Source organism: Castor canadensis, chromosome 1 (genome assembly GCF_047511655.1).
Source record: "Castor canadensis chromosome 1, mCasCan1.hap1v2, whole genome shotgun sequence".
Classification (NCBI taxonomy): domain Eukaryota; kingdom Metazoa; phylum Chordata; class Mammalia; order Rodentia; family Castoridae; genus Castor; species Castor canadensis.
In genome coordinates, this window is record NC_133386.1 from 72773213 (window position 1) to 72794719 (window position 21507).

The following is a 21507-nucleotide window of genomic DNA, read 5'->3' on the forward strand; positions in this document are numbered from 1 at the left end:
TTAAGGGACAAGTCAGCAACAATTTGATAGGAGGTTGGACTTGGGTGTCCAGATAAGTTTCCTCTTCCTGGAAGGAAATGGTAGCTTGTAACTTGTGTAAGGGGTCTCGGCCCAGCTTTTTTTTCTTAGGGCATTTGTTTTTCCAGTGTCCCCTTTTTTTACAATAAGCACATTGGCCTTTTTCCAGTTGGGCCCTGGGGTTTCTTGCAAGTTGCCAGTTGGCAGGAGGCCCAGAACTTCTTGAGGGCCTGGAGGCAGGAGTTTGCAGAGCTGCCACCATCACCTTTGAAAGGCTTTTGGCCTGCCTATCTTCTGGCGTGTCTCTATTATTACAGACACATTGTGCTATTTCTACTAATTCTGATAATAATTCTCCTTCAAATCTCTCCTGCTTTTTGTAATTTCTTTCTAATGTCTGGGGCCGACTGGGAAGTGAAAGCAATATTTATTGCCCTTCTATTTTCTGCCGCCTCTGGGTTTATAGGAGTGTATGTCCTATATGTCTCCAGGAGGCGCTCCAGGAATGCTGCAGGGAACTCATGTGGGCCTTGTGTAACCTCACTCAGCTTAGACAAATTTGTGGGTTTCCAGGCTGCAGCTCGAACTCCCATAAGAAGGAGCTGGCGATAGTTGGCGAGAGCCTCCTTACCTGCATGAGAGTTCGGATCCCAGTTAGGACGAACCAAGGGAAAAACAGTCCCCAGAAAGTCCTGATTCCCAGTAGGAGTCCCGTCTGGGCCCAGGACAATTTTTCTGGCTTCCCGCTGAATGCGGTCTCACTCTTCAGCTGTGAAGAGAGTCTGTAAGAGCTGTTGGCAATCATCCCAAGTAGGCTGGTGAGTGAAAAACAGAGTCTCAAGAAGAGAGATTAGCCCCTGGGGCTCGTCAGAAAAAGACAGATTTTGTTGTTTCCAGTTATAGAGATCAGTGGTTGAAAAGGGCACATAAATCATACATTGACAACCTCTTTAATATCTAGAAACTAGGTATTATAAAATTAGGACTCATTTGTCCAGTATTACACAATATATACAGTACAGCAGAGTTAAATGAAACACACAACATATAGGGTAATGTGTATTCTGAAATTTTTTAACACATACTAACAAAATACTTTTTGTAGCTTTTTTTCTATTTACCCCCTTCAACCCAATAAACAAGTCTAGACAGTACATTGTTTAGAGGTGATTTTACAATTCCATTTTTAAACACAGTATTTTCCAAGTTTTTAAAAAGCTATTTATACATATTATTACTTTTAAATACATCAAATAATTTAAATATCTAGGACTAGATATTTTTAGATGAACTTGTCTGTTATGCACACAGCATTGGTAAATAAAATGCACACACAGCAATGATTACAATCTGAGGTATCTTTTAAATGTGACCATTTTGGCTTTGAATCATTTTTCCTCATTTTTTCTTTTTGTCTTTAAACCAGTGGACAAGTACAGGCATAATATGTAGTGCTTAGAGATAGCTGAAAAATTTATATCTAAAAGTCATTTATAGAGGACAAGCGTTTTTATCTTCTGGATGTGCAGATGATGATGGTTTGGGGGGCTTAGTGGATAGGAGAACCTTTGAGTAGCCTTTGCCTCCTTTTATGCACTTTTGTAGCCAGGAAGGCTTTTCAGGTAAGACTTCAATCAAGTCAGAATGTAAGGAATCTGGCTGGGGTGGCCGGGCCGTTCCACCCATAGGCTGTAGGCAAATCAAAGGTCCCCTCAGCAGGCCATCCCACGTCGAGTGAAGGCCAATCTAATTCACAGAGTTTTCTCAGTGTAAAGGCATCACAAGAGGCCCCCAGGTATAAAGCCTTCTGCTGGAAAGAAGAAAAGTTAGTCAGCATACACTGCAAAGGGCTGGAAGTAAATGAAGATTGTCACATGTTGCAGTTCCAATTGTCCTCTGGTCGCCTGGGGTATTCTAAAAATGTTAAACACAAATGACAAAACAGACACACGGAACAAAGACAATGACTTGTGGCCACACAGAACTAGACCAGACAGGCCGGGGGTCAGGGCGACGTCTTGCCACCACCTGGGATTCGGGAAGTAATGCTGCATCCAGCCTTCCCCTGAATCCCCCTTACCTCCGGAGGTTTTCCTGACCAGATGACTCTGCTATGAGGACTGATGTCTCTACTCCATTCTGTGAGGATAAGGAGGTATGTCCTGGGGCTGAGGAACAGCTCTCAGAGGCCGCCCCCTAGGGCCTCCACCCTATTGGGCTCCATGGAGTCCTAAGAGATCAAGTCTCTACCAGGGTCTTTGGGGGTCGTTAAACAGATCTCACTGGGGCCTCCAAATGTTATGAGTCGAATGAGGCACGACCACCCAAAAAGGACTTTAAAGGAGAGTCTTTATTTGCCAGCTGGCGACTGCTCTGACCAACAGGTCACTGGCCCTTAGAGCAGTCCCGTTCTGACTTTAAGCAGGGTTTAGAAAGGCAAAAACCATGTCCTGTTCAACAACCATTGCGAAGCAAGCTAGCCCAGGTACAGAAGCGAGACAATGGGTGTTAGCTGCCATTGTGAAGCATAAGTGAACACAACCAACACAACCATTTATCCACATCCCGCTTCGGCTCCTTCTGCTTTCCTCGTCTCTATGGGAATCAGATTTTTCATAAACCCCTTAAAACAGGTGGCACCTGATTAATGGCTTTTCTCTGGCTAGGTCTTTTAACCATTTCAGCTGTGCTGCTGGGGTACCATTGAGAAAGTTCTTGCCTGTACCTATTAATTCCAGAGTATTTCCTACTCTTTCTTGTATCAACTTTAGAGTTTGTGGTCTGATATTAAGATCCTTGATCCATTTTGAGTTAATCTTGGTATAGGGTGATATACATGGATCTAGTTTCAGTTTTTTGCAGACTGCTAACCAGTTTTCCCAGCAGTTTTTGTTGAAGAGGCTGCTATTTCTCCATCGTATAGTTTTAGCACCTTTGTCAAAGATAAGTTGCTCATAGTTGTGTGGCTTCATATCTGGATCCTCTATTCTGTTCCACTGGTCTTCATGTCTGTTTTTGTGCCAGTACCATGCTGTTTTTATTGTTATTGCTTTGTAATATAGTTTGAAGTCAGGTATTGTGATACCTCCTGCATTGTTCTTTTGACTGAGTATTGCCTTGGCTATTCGTGACCTCTTGTGTTTCCATATAAATTTCACGGTAGATTTTTCAATCTCTTTGATGAATCTGACCCCTCATTTAGTCTCTCAGGTGCCCAGGTTAGGGGCAGATTCCTCCCTTCATTTAACTAGCCTCCATTGAAAGTCTACTCAGGCCAGCACTACACAATGTACTGATGTGACCAGGCTTCTGCCCTCAATGATCTGGCTGCTCTCCGTTCTTAGCTTTTCCCCACTCCTGTCCAGCGCATGCTACAGGTGACATGATCCCTGTGCATCCATCCTGATGTGGCCCTATGCAGAGGGGAAAGGGAGACATGTGGTGGTCTTCTGGAGAAGGGACAGCCTGGTGTCATCATAAGGAAGAGCTAGGAAGTAGTTAGCTATTTCTGAGGATTCCAAAGATTGTGCTGATGGCTAGGTGAGGGATGTTCAAAGATATTGTGTCAAAGTCTGCCACTAGAGGACTGGTCACATGACTGGACATGGTGCAGTCATTCATGGAACATGGCAGTATAAAAAGAGTAAGAGACTTAGGGTACACTGGTGTGGAAAAAATAAACAAACGAACAATAGGCATATTAAAGCAAAAGCAAAGCCAGGTGCCAGTGGCTCACACCTGTAATCCTAGCAACTCATGAGGCAGAGATCAGGAAGATTATGGTTTGAGGCCAGCCAGGGCAAATAGTTCAGGAGATCCTATCTCGAAAATGCCCAATACAAAAAAAGGGCTGGGGAGTGGCTCAGGTGATAGAGCACTGCCTAGCAAGTGTGAGGCCCTGAGTTCAAACCCTAGTACCACCAAAAAAAATTTTTTAAAAAGGAAAAGCAATAGAAGAATTAACATAATGTTAACTGTGTACATAGAAGGCAAGGACCAAGAATATATGTTTGTGTTTACTTATTTCTACAAAAAACTCTGGACAAATAGACCAAAAAAAAAAAAAAGAAAGAAAAAAAAGAACCTGTGGATGGGAGCGAGACGGTGAAAATTTATTGCATTTCTAAAAAATTGTCAAACCCTGCAATTTGTAAAGTGAAAATGGCCCTGGGTAAAAATGGTCTAGGAGACAGAGTGGGTGGCATTTGACTTGAGGGCAAGCCTACCTCCCTCCACAGAGTGGCCAACAAAGGTCAAGGGTACCAGGCTCAGAGCCACACCCTCTCACTTCCCTTCCAGCCTAACCTCCCCCAAAATGGTCAAAGTGCCTTGGGGAGGTTGGGCTTAGTAAGCTCAGATTCAGCAATTTATACTAAAATTATCTAGGAAGCCCTTCCCCCTTTGCTGCAGATCAAACTCAGAGTCTTGCACATAACCCTAGCCTTAGGAAGCTTTCAAAAACACCGGTTTCCAGGCCCCTCCCCAGACCACCCAAATTAGAATTTCTAAAACAGGGTTCATGCATTGCTATTTTAAAAACTGTGTCATGGTTGAGAGCCACTGTCTTAACTTCTGTCTTGACCATCTTAGTCAGTTTATTTATCCAGAAAGCTAGAGAGAAGACGCTGAAAGAAGAAATAACACTTCCTAGCAGACCTGTCAAGATCAAGTCAGAATATAAGTGCTTTTTATGTGTTTTGGTTAGAATACGTGATCAACCTGTTCCCCCCTTCACCTCTGTAGCCCAATTCTGAAACGGAGCCCTGACATCACCAAGTCGCCTCTGACAAAGTCGGAACAACTACTGAGGATAGATGACCATGATTTCAGCATGAGGCCTGGCTTTGGAGGTATGAGACATGACTTCCTGTGGGGTTGTCTTCTTTCTTAGGGTCCTTCTACCTGGCCATGGGCAGGAAATGGAGCCCAGGGACCATCCAGCTTTGGTGATCAGATCTGCGCCCGTTGTGCATTAGTGGGTGAAGCACCAAGCTCAGGATACCTTCTGAGCATCCGTCCTCGCTGCTCTGGGCTGTCAGGAGCACCTGCCGGGGGTGGGCAGGCCGGGCCAGCCAGCTGTCCTCAGGGCACTGCTCTTGAGAAGGCTGACTCAAGATCAGTGATGCCAGCCACCTGCTGCAGGAAGACGGGGCGGCCACAGTCAAAGCTGCTTCCTGAAAATGCCCTGAAATTCAGTCCAGTGACCTTGGACTACATTTGTTCCCATTTGGGAGCTGACTGATGAAGTCTGGCACATATCTGAGGGCAGAGTGTGGTCTGCAGGGCTTAATTAAATGAAAACAGCTTGAGAAAAGAGTGACTCAGTGCAGAAGATCGAAGCCCTTTAAAGCTTAGCCTGCAGCTGCTGGGTGCAACCCTGTTAGCGTCAAATAGGGTTTTCCTCCTTATGGGTTTTTTTTTTTTTTCCTGGAGAAAAATATTTGCTTTTGAAATCATCCTCACGCCTTTTATTTCTTCCAGTCACCTTTGCCTATTGGATCCCAAAGCATCTTTTTAGTCCACACAGTGTGCACCACGCCTGACCCAAATCCTGAAAGCAGGGGAGGAAGGGCAGGAATCCATTCCCTGTATTAGAATTTCAGTTCCAGTGCTATTATTACCAAGCAATGCCTTCTCATAGCCAGACAAGCCCCGCTGGCTTCCCTGATGAAAGAGGGTACAAATTAGAATGTAAGTATAGAAAATAACGTGGGTAACCTCGTATTGAGGAGTAAGTCAATTACTCCTTAGACTGGACCAGTCCTTGACCTAGGTCTTCATCTTAGCTTAAGACGAACATTTGAAACCAAAACAGAATGCTTTGTACTTAGATCTTCATCTCAGAATCATCGGAGTGATTCACAACGAAAACCATTATTTGAGCTGGGTACCCAATGGCTCATGCCTGTAATCCTAGCTACTTGGGAAGCTGAGATTGGGAGGGTCACGGTTCAAGGCCACCCCAGGCAAAAACTTTGTAAGAACCCCCCATCTCAACCGAAAGCTGGGTTACGTGGGGCACACTTGTTATTCCAAGTTCTGCGAGAGGCTGAGATTAGCTAGCTTGTTCCATGTTAACCTGGGGGCAGAAATGTTTGCAAGATTCCCATCTCAATGGAAAAAAGCTGAGTGCAGTAGAACATGCCTTTCAGCCCAGCTACTGGTTTGGCTGGTGAAGGCAAAATGTGAGATCCCATCTCCAAAATAACCAGAGTAAAAAAAGGGCTGGAGGAATGGCTCAAAGGTAGAACCTACCTAGCAAGCATGAAGCCCTGAGTTCAAACCCCAGTACTGCCAAAAAACAAAAACCACTCCCACCACCACATCATCATTTTGCTGGGCTATTCTAGGGAGCTAGACCATGTGTCTGTTCTTTCATCTTTGGTTTGACTTCAAGTTGGCATGACCAAACCTTCAAATCTGACATGACTCAGTGATTCTAAAGCAAGTACTCCTTTTGCCTACTTCTTGTGCAAAGTGCAAACAAAAAGAATGAATGCTTTTGTCATTGCCCTGTCCCCAGGCCCTGCCATTCCCGTTGGCGTGGATGTGCAGGTGGAGAGCTTGGACAGCATCTCAGAGGTCGACATGGTAAGTGCTTCTCTGACCAGGGCTACAGGCAGGGCGGGAGACACCTGGGCAGGACTTCTACTGTCTGCACTCACTCGGTCCTCATGACTCTCCCAGGAGGTGGGAATTCCTACACTTGTTTTACAGGTGGCTTTGGGAGACTGTGTCACTTGTCCAAAGCTACCTCAGGGATATGAGATAAAGCCAGATGACAAACTTGATCTTCCTCTCCTCCTCCATCCTGCCAGGACCTCACTGCCAGGTTGCATTCTCTGGGAAGGGCAAAGGCTCTCCCATGGAAACCGCAGGGTCTGACCACCGAGGAGCCAGACACATCTTATCCTGCAGTCTGTCTGGCTCTGAAATGTAGACACAGCAAGAGCGTCCCTCTTTCCTTCCTTCCTTCCCTCCTCCCTCCCTCCCTACCTTCCTTCCTTTCTTCTATCCTTCTTTTTCTCTGTCCCTGTGTTTCTGTCTCTGTCTTTCTCTGGTGCAGTAAAAAAGAAACCAGAACATGCTACAGCACTTAATGTATAGGACTTTTTAGGACATTTTCTAGGTTTGGGTCCCCTAAGAAGCAGACCTGAGACAAGCATTGTAGCATAAGGGATGTGATCTTGGGGAACACCAGAACAGAGTGGGACAGTGAAACAGGGAAGGGAAGGCAGCAAAAGGACCATGTTCTCAACCCAGCCGCTGCAACAGCCCTTGTCCCACTGGCTTTTCTAGGAATGGGCCAAGCACACAGCTCAGGATTAGGACAACAGAGGGCAAGGTTGCCAGCCTGTTTCCCCACCGCCACCCTACCATCCTCCCTGGCCAGGACTCACAGGCACTAACTCTCTGGCACTTTCAGCTGGAGTCATAGGTGTGGGTGGCAGCAGGCTCCTAGTGCAGAGATGAATGCTGGGGATGGGATGAGGTTTGGACACACCACCTGCTACAGGCCCCTTGCTGAATTCCCCCAGCATTGTTCTTGTCCACCTCCAGGGGCAAACCCCAGGGACTAGAAGCCAGGCCCCTCTTGGCTTAGTTTCAGTCTCCAGTGGGGATGGATCCCCAGGAGTGCAGAATCTGACCCCAGTGTGTGGGGTTCCCTGTGCCTTGTCCCTAGGACTTCACGATGACCCTGTACCTGAGGCACTACTGGAAAGATGAGCGACTGTCTTTTCCGAGCACCAACAACCTGAGCATGACATTTGATGGGCGGCTGGTGAAGAAGATCTGGGTCCCCGACATGTTTTTTGTCCACTCCAAGCGCTCCTTCATCCATGACACCACCACAGACAACGTGATGCTGCGGGTCCAGCCTGATGGGAAAGTCCTCTACAGCCTCAGGTGGGAAGGGCACAGGTCCCTCTGTGGCCAAGACATGCACTGGTTTCACTATAGCCAGTGTGCTTTGGGGCTCTGAGTATCTAACTTCTAACTTTTCAGCAGCTGCCAAACCTGTCAGCATCAAGGAAAAATAGCTTTATGCATAGGTAGAAATGCTCAAGTTTTAGAGTGCCTGCCTAGCAAGCTGAAGACCCTAAGTTCAAACCCCAGTACTGCCAATAATAATAATAATAATAATAATAATAATAATAATAATAAACTCTAGTGTGTATGGTGGTGCACATCTGTAATCCCAGCTACTCAGGAGGCAGAGGTAGGAGGATCAAGGTTCAAGGTGGGCCCAGGCAAAAGCAAAGACCCTGCTGGCAGAATAACTTAGGTGGTAGAGTACTAGAGTTCAAACTCCAGTACTGCAAAAAAAAAAAAAAAAAGACAAACGCACAAAGACCCTATCTGAAAAACAAACTAAAAGCAAAAGGGATGGAGAATGACTCAAGTGATAGAGTGCTTGCTTGCTTAGCTTGCTCAAGGCCCTGAGTTTTATCCCAAGACCAAAACCAACCAACCAACCAAAGATAAAATCTTCTCAGGAGCTCACATGCCTTAGAAGTGTTTAATTACTCCTGGAGCAATGTGTACAGAAGCTCTCCCTCATCCCTGTGCACAGTGTGACATTTAGTGCACGGCCAGCTTTAGAAACTTACAGTAGTCACATCACTGGTGGGGGCTGGGTGTATAGATGAGCTAAAGCCCTCACAAGGAAGGGACAAGGTTGTTTGCCATGACTTACTCCTCTCATGCCAGCAAGGATGGTGTATTTTGGTTTACAGACTTCACTGTGGTTCATGAGATGAATGGAAAAGATAAATGTATCCACACACCAGTGTCTAAGAAGAGGGTCCTTGGATAGGTGCACAGTGAATCTTTAGAGCCAGAGATGTTGAGGCTGAATTTCTGTCCCTAACCCCCCAAAGGAATATTTGTAATGATTCCTTAATTCTCATCCTGGCTTGGATCTCCACAATGAAGTACCAGACTGAGAGTGGGGTTATGGGATTTTCATCTCCAAGGCTTACAATAGCCTTGCTCATAGAAAGCATTCAAGACATACAATTCTGTCCCCAAGCCATGTTGGGCTGGTTCTCCCTGGAACCCTGATTTCTGAGGCTCTGAGATACTTCATTTCAAGGAGTCTTTAGGTTCAAAATTCATGAACAAAACAATCCAACCCATGGCACCACGAGACCCAGACCTAATACACGTGACCATTGGTGTTCAGGTGAACCCCTGGTTGTCTGGGGGGAAGGTACACACTTAAGTTCATTATAAACATTACTAAAGTAAGGGATGTATAGCTCACGATTTACAAATGCTATAAAATATATAATACTATTTTTATAAATTTCTTATAACTTGAGCATGATTTCTTATTTTTTTATTGTGAAAATACTACCAGTTTTTAAATTCTATCACTGACAATAGTTCTACAAAGTCAGGCTATGAGTAAATGTTTGCAAGCATTTGCTGGCTTACATGATAACAAATGACATAGATTTGATAAGTATTGCTTGATATTTTCGTTCATGTTAGTAAGACAAAAGTGAAATCATTCACTTATCAAAGATATGAGCAACTTCTTTGTTGAATTGGGTGTCAGCTTTCAAATATCAGGAGAATAAGTCCACGCAATGGCATTAAATACAACACACTTTTAGATTTAATCTGTTTTCTTAGTCTACATTATCAAGAAAACAATAACCAAGCCCTGATTTCAGTAGCGAGGTTTTTTCTTTTGGGCCATGAATTTTCCGTGTCACTTCTACAGTTTATGCATGTGCCATCTTGTGTGGTTGAGGGAAATATAGGTCCATTCAGCACCAGCCACAGTTACTAACCATGTGTGCCGTGAAACCCCCCACTCAGGCTAGCAATCTGTTCTTATTTGCCTTCTAATGCAGAAACCTGTTTTCTTGGGTGAACGCTGAAGCAGAACCATTTTATGTTAGCCAGGGCTTGCGTGTTAGTGCTGTAGAACTCTCAGTGGTTTTCCATTGCTTTGATCTCCACGGATTCTCCACAAAACATCTGTGCCCACCAGTAGATACTCCTCTCAACATAAAAATATCAACGTTGCCAAAACTGGCAACCAGCCTAAGTGATAGCAAATATCAATAAAATCAATACAAGAACGGAAGAACTTGAATTTATCCAAAACAGTAGAACAACATATGCTCCTAACCCAGGTTGGCCTTGAACTCTCTATTCTCCTGCTTCAGCAAACTGAGTGCTGGGATTGCAGGTGTATGCCACCACATCCAGCTCCTAAACTTCTTTTAAGCGGCCATAGGACAGGAGTTCTTACTTCACATGTTTACATTGAGACCATCAGATGTGCTAAGATGTTAGTTAGCAGAGACGTTCTCCTTGCCTCACCAGGATCCTCAGGTTAAGCATAAATACCTAAGAGCACTCCAATGAGGATATCACTCAGAAGCCGCTTACTAAATCCTCACACGCCGCTTATGAATTATAGAAGGAGGCAGCTGTTGTGTTGGAAGGAGGCAGGGGCTTTTCGTGTTTTTCTTATCACATTGTGCTTGTAGGCTCTGAAAACCTGGATTTTGCCTTCATTTCTAGGGTGACAGTGACTGCCATGTGCAACATGGACTTCAGCCGCTTTCCCCTGGACACCCAAACGTGCTCACTGGAAATTGAAAGCTGTGAGTAGCCTGTGCCCAGAGTCAGCACCCAGCTCTTATGTGTCACTCTGAGTAGCAACAGTGTGCTCCTCACATGTGACTGTCTTTAAAGTAATTGCACTGAGGCTAAGTCTAGTGAAATTTTAAAATCAGGTACAAATTTGGACTAAAAATCTCCTCCTATAATTGATCTTTCTCATACCCTCAGCAATGCTTTTAAACCTTGTTCTATGGAAACAGGAGTTTTCACATAGCTCCCAGAGCCACTACTAACCATTAGAGAAATACAAATCACAACTTCAGAGTTACCCTCATAGTCAGTAAATGGCTACTAACAGAGAATAGTGTTGGTGAGGACGTGGAGAACTTGGAACCCTCATGCACCGTGGCAAGGCGTGTGAGATGATGCAGGTGCTGTGGAGAACAGAATGGCTGTTCCTCAAAATGCCAGACATCACATTACCATGTGGTCAATTTGGGCGTATCCTGGAAAGAACTGAAAGTAGAGTCTTGAAGATGTACTGTTACACCCACGTTCACAGCAGTGCCACGCACAATGGCTAAAATGTGAATGCAACCCAAGTGTCCTCTGACGGATGAGCAGACACGTAAAATGTGCTATATACACGCACACATGGAATATTATTTCCCCTTAGAAGCAAGGAAGCTCTGACACATGCTCCAACATGGATGAACCTTGTGGCTAATACGCTAGGTAAAAGAAGTCAGACATAAAAAGACAAATACTGTGCAATTCCATTTAGTCAAAATCATGGAAAGTAGATTAGTGGCTGCCAGAGGTGTGGGGGGGGCGGTAGATAGGGGAGCGATTGCTTACTGGGCGCATGGGAGGACGAGCAGGGCCTGTGGTGATGGTTACACAACATGAATATAGTTAGGAACTGAACTGTACACTAAAAATGACTAAGATGATAAATTTTAAGTTACAGATATTCTACCACAATAAAATAACAACAAATATGAAAACCAGGCCCCAGGACGAGCCCAGGCTGAGGCGCCTTGGCCAAGCTAGCAGCCCTGTCCCTACTTCTCCACACATCGGCTCCCTTCCTGTTGGGCAGAGTCCCCTAGGACTCCAGCCCACACACTACTGGCCTTCCTGCAGTGTCAGAGTTCCACTGCGGACTCTCACGGGTCCAGGGCACCTTTGTAAACTGGCCTGAGCTTATGGTGGTGGGCCAAGTGGCCCTGGCTCCAAACATCTGGGGCCAGGAGTATGGGGATGGCAACACCACACACAGCAGGGAACAACTGGAGAGCTCTGTAGGACACTGAATGTGGAGAAGGGGGTGGTAAAACCCAGGACTACTCGCTGCGTCATCATCAACCTTCGCAAGATCCCTGCAATAGTGTTACAGTCTCCACGTTCTATGGAGGGATGTCACTTGCTTTGGGCACACAGTTGAGTGGCAGAGCCAGGCTAGAATACCAAGTTCATGGGCTCCAGAGTCTTGTTAGCCTAGTATAGCCAGGTGGCTTCACTTTCATCTGTAACTCAGCTTCTTCAGGCAGGGTTCCACCAGACAAACAGTACCAGTAGGCTATACTGGATGTATTTCAATGTGACTCAGGCATCGTGGGTATTCCCTTCTCCTCTGTCTGCAGTAGTGGCCATCAGGAGGGCAGGCGGGGAACTCTTGGGCAGGCTGAGAACTCTTGGCCACAGTCCACAAATGGAAGTTCTTCCAGAAAACTTCCATTCTGCTTAGGGCCTCCACCTGCCTGGCTCAGTCCCACCCAGATTACTCAGGATAATTTTCTTTACTTAAAGGTCACTGTTGTAAATGCTAGTCCCATCTACAAAGTACCTTCACAGACTTCTGTGAAGTCTGATTGAATAACTGGGTACACTAGCCATGCTGACGCATGGAGTCTACCATCCCCTACACAGGTCAAGGACTAAGGAGCCCCAGAAAGAATGATGTGCAGGTGGGCAACTCTGTTAGGTTTCACCTCAGTTCTGTGCAGGTAGCAGGTGGGTTTGTGCAACTTGACTAAGAAGTGGGCTCACCTGAAGGGGTAGGGATGAGGGAAGTGGTGCCTCCAGAGAAGATGATGATCTTGGACTTATTTCCACTTTACCCTGAGTAGGTGGGCACAGATGGAGACTTACAGAAAGGTTTTGCTCTGCCCCCATTTCTTCAGGGATCCTCTCTTGCTAGAATGCAGTCCTTATTATCTGATAGTGTTTAAAAGTACTTGTTATTAATGGATGAATCATTACACTTAGAAAGAAGAAAGAAAAAAGCTAACTGAGCCCTGGCTAATAAGGCTAAACCATGTGAAATCTTGCTGGTATTAACTATTTCCGATCTACAAAAAAATAGCAGTGTTGGGGCTTGGATGTAGTTCGGCAGTAAATCACTTACCTAGTATATACAAGGCCCTGGGTTTGATCTTCAGCACTGCAACAAAACAAAACAAAAACAACAACAACAAAGCCACATGTCATTTGGTTTAACCTAATAATGGCAGGCTGGGTTGTGGGATGAGTCCTTTTTTCAGGAATCTTGATCCTTTAAGCTGAGGGCTTTGCTCTGATGAATACTGGGGAGAATTAGATTTGGTGTTTTTTGTGCTTTGTTGAAACCTTAGTTTGTTTACTCAGACTGTCTGAACACAATCCCAACAGCTTGTGTGTGAAAATTCAGGATACATAGCTTCCACCTTGCCTGGCGTGCAGGTCTGTCATGGCTGCCTCCTCCCTCTTTCTAGATGCTTACACGGAAGATGACCTCATGCTCTACTGGAAAAAAGGCAATGACTCCTTGAAGACAGATGAGCGGATCTCACTCTCTCAGTTCCTCATCCAAGAATTCCATACCACCACTAAACTAGCCTTCTACAGCAGCACAGGTGAGCGTGGGTGCAGGCTGTGTCTGGAGACTTTAGCATGGCCGTAGTGGTTCACCCTCTATTTAGGAAAGGTGTGCCTTGGGTGTCAAGGGAGCAGAGCCTGTGTTATTTGTATTTGAAACCAAAGACTGGAGTCCTAGTGGAGTCTAGTGAGAGGCAAGCACTGGGTGGAGGGAATTTCTTTGTCTTGTTAGCTGGTTTTCAAGACAGGGTCTTTTAGAGTAACCCAGCCTGGCCTTGAACTCACAATCCTACCTCACACTCCCCAGTGCTGGGATTTCATGTATGTACTATCATGCCTGCTTTGAAGGTGATTTTTTTTTTCAATACTGTGGTTTCAACTCAGGGCCTTGTACTGGCTAGGCAGAAACTTGAGCCATACCTCCAGACTCTGGAGGTGATTTTTTGATACCACCAATGCATCAAAAGTGATAACCTTGCTGGCGGAGTGGCTCAAGTGATAGAGTGCCTGCCTAGCTAGTGTGAGTCCCTGAGTTCAAACTCCAGTGCTGCCAAAAAAAGGGGGGGGGAGGGGAGAGTGATAACCTAGGAAGTATTAGTAAGACTCAAACATAAGCCACATGAGTAGGTTTATTTGAGAAGTCACATTGCCAGCTTCACCTTGTCTCAAAATGCTCCCCAGAACTCCTCCTCTACAGCAAGAAGCAAATTTAGTTTTGGTGTGCTGTCTCTTGTTTGTTTGTGTACTGGGGTCTGGCCAGCCTTGCCTTCCCATAGCCTGGGGCCGTGCTCTGAGGGCCTGTGCCCCTTAAAGCTGAGGTTAACACTTCATTCTTGCCTCCGTTTTGACCCATCACCTTGCAGGATGGTTTTGCTCAAATCTTCAAGAGGTTTCTGTGGCTAAAACTGTAGGATCGGCTGCATATGAGGTTAATCATGACTGTCAACTTGTTTGGATTGAGCAGCACCTAGCAGATTAGTAAAGCACACCTTTGGGTGCATCTGTGAGGACATTTCCAGACAGGATTAACTAAGTGGGGGGCCAACTTGCCCTGAATGTGGGCAGCACCACCCCGTAGACTGGAGCCTACAGGGATGGAATAGAACGGAAAATAGAAAGTCAGCCAGAGCGGGCATCTCTGCTTCCTGCTGCCATGATGTGATCTGTGCTGTTCTGCCACATCCTCCCTGCCATGGTGGGCTGAAACCTCTGAAACTGTGAGCCAAAATAAATAATTCCTCCCTGGAGCTGGTTTTCCCAGGTATTTTGTCATGGCAATGCATGGAAGTGTCACCTTTTCAGTACACCATAATCTTTCATCTGTGAAAGCACCATTTTGTTCCAGAGGGTGGCAGCCCAGCACATCCCCTGTATTCCTCACCCTCAGATCTTGGTTCTTTTGCCCCTCCCCAATCCCTTGCTGGTACCAAGAGGCATGTCTCATGCACTATAATTACCCAGGATGCCAACTCTAGAGTTGTCCTGCTGGTTCTCCTTTGTTCTCAGTCCTAGGCATCTCCTGCTTTCCAGCCTTTTCCATTCTTTCCATCACCCTCTCTTTCCCTTCACCTCCTCCTTGCTCACTTTCTCCTTGTAACTAACACAAAGGGTAGAGCAAAGCATAGCTGGATCAAGGATCATTCACTCTGTGTCCAAATTCAATCTTGTGTTTAATTTTACATCCTGATTTAAAATGCATCCTCCCCAAAAGGGGCTATTTAAATCAGTGCTTCTCAAACTTTGACATGTGTATGAGTCATGTGGGGACCAGTGCTAAACAGAGGAGCTACGGCTCAAGTGTCTGAGCCACAATGGAACCTAGAATCAAACCCAGGCCTTGTGCACTCTAGGTAAGCACTCTTGTCACTGAGCTGCATCCCCAGCCCAAGAGTCTGGGTCTCTAATAAGTCCCAGGTGATGAGTGGTGAGGCTACTGAGCCCTAACAAGAATTTAAATGACTTTCTCAAGGAGTTCCCTTTGAGTTTAGGGGGGTAGCCAAAGAGTTCTTGAGATGGATTCCCTCAGGTGGTGTGGGTTAACATATAGCTGTGTTCCCTAGTTTTTTCTCACTTCCACCCTATAAAGGTATGGTATGGTTCTAGTGGAATATAGAAGACATTTATGATTCCCTGAATAAAATTTGTTTTATGAAGCAGCTGAATGGATGAATTGTGTTCTCTTTTCTTCCTTGCATCGCCCAGGCTGGTACAATCGTCTCTACATTAATTTCACTCTGCGTCGACACATCTTCTTCTTCTTGCTCCAAACCTATTTCCCTGCCACCCTGATGGTCATGTTGTCCTGGGTGTCCTTCTGGATAGACCACAGAGCTGTGCCTGCCAGAGTGCCCTTAGGTAAGGAACATTCCAAGCAACTAAAAATAAAGGTAATTCATTCCTTTCAGATAAAACCATTCTTTTCAAATTGGTCCTATACTCTTTTTGGCATCCTAACTTGAAAATAGTGTTCGCATGGAAAATTGCATAGTTGCACAGCAGAACAATTTCCAGGTGCCTCCTAGTGTCCATCTGAAGAGTCCACCTTTAGTTTTTTATAGATCTGTGTCCTAGGTTGGAAGCTCCTGGTCTTTGGGTGCTTTCTCTGATCGTCTGTATAAGGTATCATATTTTATAACAGCGTTTCTCAAAAGTTGACCCAAGGGATCTTCATGACAGAATCTCTGATGAAAATTGCTAAATAGGTCTTATCCTATCTGAAGAATCAAACTTATGAGCGAGGACCACGAAACTGCATTTCTAACAAGCTCTCCCAGCAATTCTTGTACTTACTCTGGAGTGAGAATCTCAAGTCTTCCATCAACGGCGAGTTGCATCAACTCTCTTTCTAACTTTGAGTATTGTGCCCACTTACACACACTGCTTCTGCTCAGATGGTTCAGGGTCTGCAAGGGAGAGTGTGACCCACCAGGCTTCAGTGGAAATAGATTGGAGCTGGCCCTAAGGGTGACCCCAATCCCCTGTGATTTAATGTTTGCCAAGCAAATGTTCTGAGCTTAATTTGAAATCCTGGGCAAATTTCCACAGACAGATGCTCTGTGTTCTAATAGGTGTTCTGTAACTCCAACATGTACTGTGCTAAATAAATAGACATTATGGTTTTAAAATCTGTCTCCTAAAAATGAAGTAAACTCCATCATCCTTGGTAAAATTGACTGTCAGTCCTCAAGTCACCATTGCTGGTTGGGCAGTCCAGTGCACTGTGGGGGTGGTTGCCAGAGGTACCCAACAGCTAAGACAGGCCCAGGGCCACAGGGTTCCATAGCAGCGAGGACACAAATATTAACATAAACTTTGGGCCCTTTTTTTCCCCCCTTAATTGGGCAGTTACAAGAAATATATATATATACCTGCCTATATATCAATCTCTTTTCTATAAACAATTGAAATGTTTATTGTCTTGAAGCAAAATGTCTGGGGTTCTCTGCAGAAAGATAAGGTGACTCAATGCTATGATGGCGATACAGGGTCTACAGAAGGGGACCAGGAAAGCTTGCTAAAAGCTAAATCTTGAAAGATGAGGAGGTGTTTGCTACACAGAGGGGCGGGTGGAGGTCCAAAGGAACTGTCAGGAGGAATCAGAGGCACAAAATCATCCTGTATTGGGTGAAAGACGCGCGCATGCTTCTCACTCAGCGTTTGTCGCAGGCATCACGACAGTGCTGACCATGTCCACCATCATCACGGGCGTGAACGCGTCCATGCCCCGCGTGTCCTACATCAAGGCCGTGGACATCTACCTCTGGGTCAGCTTCGTGTTCGTGTTCCTCTCAGTGCTGGAGTACGCGGCCGTTAACTACCTGACCACGGTGCAGGAGCGGAAGGGGCGGAAGCTGCGGGAGAAGGTGACTGAACCGTGGTGTGAGGAGCCTGGGCCCGACGCAGCCTGTTCTCGTTCTGGGGCTGTGGCAGGTCTGACCCTGTCTGTAAAAACGTGGCCATTTTACAGATGGTGTCATCTGCCTACTTCCCAAGGTTATTGCCAAGAGCAAACAGAATGATGTATGTTCCAACAGTGTGAAATTTACCCTGGGTTACATCTTTCATCGGTGGAAACATTTATGCAGCACCGGCCATTTACCAGGAGCCGATAAACAAACTTAACTAAGACACAGTCCTTTCATCTTGACCGTGTTCAGAGTTCAGTGAGAGAATCTCAAAAGCAAAACTAAATAGCAATTTAATATTATGGAACAAGTTATTTATGAATACAGAATGGAATGAGGGAGCCCTCCAGGGACAGACATCCTCCATTCTAGGAATGGTCCTTCGTATGTGACACCAGCCTCCCATCATTTCTCAGTTTTCTTTCCTCCCACCTTTCCTTTCTCCCTCCAGGCCACAATTCAGTGGTTATCTCCTCCAGAATTTTAGATATTTAGTAGTAGACATTGGTATACTTTCCTATCAAATTCCAGATTCCAGAATTTAGTTTTGTTGATAGGTTTGATTTTGGTAAAGCTAGTCAGGGATCTTTTTAATTAAAAAAAAAAAAAAAAACAGATTGTTTCTTGGCCTTTTGGCTAAGATCAATGTAGTATCTGTTCTTATCAGTTTAATACTGATATGGCCTCTACCTGAGGAAAATATATTAAATGGATTTTTGGAGAAAGGAGATGGAATAGGAGCTTTCTCTGTCCACTCCACTTATTGGTCTGGATTGCAGTACCTCCAGGAACAGTGCACCAAAACAAACAAACAAACAAATCCTAACCATATAGTAGCAATCTGTTTCCACAATGCCCACCTTCCCATTCCTGCCCTCAGGACAAACACAAACACATACAATAATGTGATCTGTAAAACCCTTTTATTAAGGGCTTGGTGCCTGGCATGGTAACACATGTCTGTAATCTCAGCATTTGGGAGGCTGAGACAGAGAATGGGAAAGTTGAGGCCAGCCTGGGCTTCATAGCAAGACCCCATCTCAAAAAAAGGGAGGGCGGTAGGGTGATTTATCTAGCCATGAACAATCTTGTGGGTCTCTGGTGTGACATTGTGCTGTTTCCTTAGAGTCAGTATGCAGACTTTTTATATTTTTGCCTTACTGGGGTTTGAACTCAGGACCCTCACACTTGCTAGGCAGGCACTCTACCACTTGAGCCCCAGCCCCAGCCCAATATGGAGACTCTGGTTCAACAAAAATGGATACCTGCTATTTTAGGATTTTTAAACTGATTGATTGTGGTGCTGGATTGGACCCTGGGCCTTGCCGGTGCTGAGCCAACGCCCGGCCAGAGCAGCATATTCCCAGCTGTATTTTAGGATGCCCACAGTGACACCATCATTATTTTCCTACCTTTCCCCCAACCGGGAATAAAAGACGCTACAGAAAGGCAGGGCCTGGGCTTCCCGGGGAAGCGCTGAGCTCGCCCCTGTGTGTCCGCAGCTTCCCTGCACCTGCGGGTTACCCCAGGCCCGCGCCGTGATGCTGGACGGCAGCTACAGCGATGGCGAGGTGAACGACCTGGGCAACTACATGGCGGAGAACGGAGAGAAGCCCGACCGCATGATGGTGCAGCTGACCTTGGCCTCGGAGAGGAGCTCCCCGCAGAGGAAAAGCCAGCGGAACAGCTACGTTAGCATGCGGATCAACACCCACGCCATCGATAAATACTCCAGGATCATTTTCCCAGCCGCGTACATATTCTTCAACTTAATATACTGGTCTGTCTTCTCGTAGACACCTGTGATTCTGTAAGTCTCGCATCATTAACAGCATGCACTGCAGCAATACCTGTCTGATAAAAAGAATTTATGCCTAAAAAAAGCCCAAGTACCCACCTGTTTCCGCCATCCCTTGTCCAGTTTTCCAAAGTTACACTGATAACACACATTTTGCACTTACCAAGCATCTGTTGTATACCCAGCATTATACTAGGTACTGTAGGAGTATGTCGCTATAGCAACTGATGTTAGTCTGATACCCAGATTCCTGGGAAAGCATAGCAACAGTGCTGTGGCATTCTGTGCTTCAACCTCTTTATTCACATCCATGAATAATGATTCATGCGAGCCCTGTATTCTCTGGTCTAGGTGGAACTGGGACGCATCATTTGCATGGAACCTACATGCATCTAAATAACCAGTGGACAGAAACTCATGCTTCAGTTGATAGCCTGTTACTTACTTTTATCTCCTCATGTTTAATAAAAGGCAATAGTATTCATATTATTTTTATTTACAAGCTGCAGTTCATGAGGTTTCACCTCTTTATAAGAAAAGTTCTTACATTGGTGAAATTTCTTCTGATTTTCTACAAATTTCTCTCTGGTGGTGAATCTTTGAAGGGAACGGTACAAGCCTGCATTTTGTGTATTCTGTCATAGATTACTAGTGTTCTATAATCACTGTACATAGATTTCTGCCTTGGAGATACATGCTCCAAGGAAGAGGTATATACCAGTATTGTGATGTCATTACAGAGGAACGTTGGAACATAAACATTTCAAGAAAATGCATAATTTGGGACTATTGATAACTCATGAGAATGAGAAATACTCATATAGCTTCTTAAGAGAGAAAGAACATCAAAAAGCAAAAGAAATGGAAAACCATCACTAGACATCTGCATTTGTCCTCGGTGAATGCCAGAATTTTCTGTGAACCAGAAAACAGTTGTCATACTGTCACACTGGCAGCCCCTATGCCAGGCAGAAGGATGGCCAGTGACAACGGATGTCAGGCCAGAGGTTTTAATTATATTTATTATTTTAAAAGAGTTCTTAATGTGTATGTCTATAAATTCTAGAGATGAACCCTAACTGAATTTACCCAAACAGTAAATACTGTCATACTTAAAACTCACTTTATTAAAGTGAATTCTATACATGATAATGTCAGTTTCATTTCAAAGTTAACTTGACTGAGCATCAACACTAAATAGTAGCATATGCAGGAATGTACTTTATTCTAACTTGGAAATTACCCTACAGTAGACACTTGGTATCTGCAGGTCTGTGGTTCCAAGGTGACCACCCTTGAGTTTAGTGCTGTACTGTGGATGCTTGATTCATTTTTCCATAGCCCTGCCCATTTTCTACTAAAGATATGCTGCCTTTTAACAAATCTCAAATTTTCACTCTACCACTTCAATTAAGCACATTAACCTTTACCTAGCTTTGTGGGCGTCATTTGCTTTGGGGGAGGCAGGTTTTCATAAAATTAAGGCTCAGGGAAACAGCAGATCACACAAAGATTTGAGCACAACTGACCATAACACAGGATGACTGAGAGCTTCCCTGTGTCCACTGAGCTGAGGAAAGTGTGCAGGAATTAAAAAATATTTGACTCTGAAGTTTCTTCTGGTTTTTAAAATGTACTGATTTTTTTTTTTTGACCAGGCTTTGTCAAAACTGTGTGATAAATCTGTGAATAAGGTGGGCTTACTGTATTTGCATAATTTCTCATTACAAAGCAAATTCCCATTTCCCCCAACAAAAACTCATCAAAAGAAGTTCTTTTGGCAAACTCAAGTAGTAAACTTAGATGAAATAATTGAAAATACTTTGATTAAAAATATTTTTAAGACATCACTTTTTCCATTCTTATGAAACAATTTCAAACTTCTCATGAATGTTGGTGCCACTGTTCTTCCTCATCACTAGGGCCATTGAGTCATCTAGAAGTTTCCCAGGACATGCCAGCTGAACTTCCCAATACCTTGTTTGTGACAATACACCATTTGAGCTGGCGTGTAGATGCTCTGTTAGTCTGTTAGACCTTCCATAGCATAGTACCACAGGCTAGGTGGGTTAGACAACAGAAATTTATTTTCTCACAGTTCTGGAGGCTGAAATCCAAGGTCAAGGTGACAGTAGATGTGGTTTCTGCAGAGGCCTCTCTTCCTGCCTTGCAATAGCCCTCTTGCTATGTTCCCATATGGTCTTTCCTCTGTACCCATCTGTGCCCAAATCTCCTATTTTCTCTAGTGAAATTAGCTTAGGGTTCATCTCAATGACCTCATTTAACTTTAAATCTTTTAAGGCCCTGTCTCCAAACACAGTCACATTAGGAATTAGGACT

General features: G+C 44.8%; 1 protein-coding gene and 1 non-coding gene across 3 annotated transcripts in view; both read left to right on the forward strand.

Annotated features, from left to right (window-relative positions):
* Gabrr1 (gamma-aminobutyric acid type A receptor subunit rho1) overlaps positions 1 to 19613 on the forward strand; it is a 40992-nt gene extending 21379 nt beyond the window's left edge. For both annotated transcript variants that reach the window (XM_020173704.2, XM_020173705.2), the window contains 8 exons: positions 4762 to 4868; positions 6542 to 6609; positions 7703 to 7926; positions 10564 to 10646; positions 13362 to 13502; positions 15667 to 15819; positions 17131 to 17327; positions 18872 to 19613. In XM_020173704.2, the coding sequence (XP_020029293.1) occupies positions 4762 to 4868; positions 6542 to 6609; positions 7703 to 7926; positions 10564 to 10646; positions 13362 to 13502; positions 15667 to 15819; positions 17131 to 17327; positions 18872 to 19165 (1267 nt within the window). In that variant the 3' untranslated portion in view covers positions 19166 to 19613. The remainder of the gene's footprint in view (positions 1 to 4761; positions 4869 to 6541; positions 6610 to 7702; positions 7927 to 10563; positions 10647 to 13361; positions 13503 to 15666; positions 15820 to 17130; positions 17328 to 18871) is intronic.
* LOC141415794 (U2 spliceosomal RNA) lies at positions 17986 to 18173 on the forward strand. Its single transcript, XR_012440760.1, has one exon. It is a non-coding gene; the product is annotated as a U2 spliceosomal RNA (small nuclear RNA).
* Positions 19614 to 21507: the final 1894 nt, after the last annotated feature.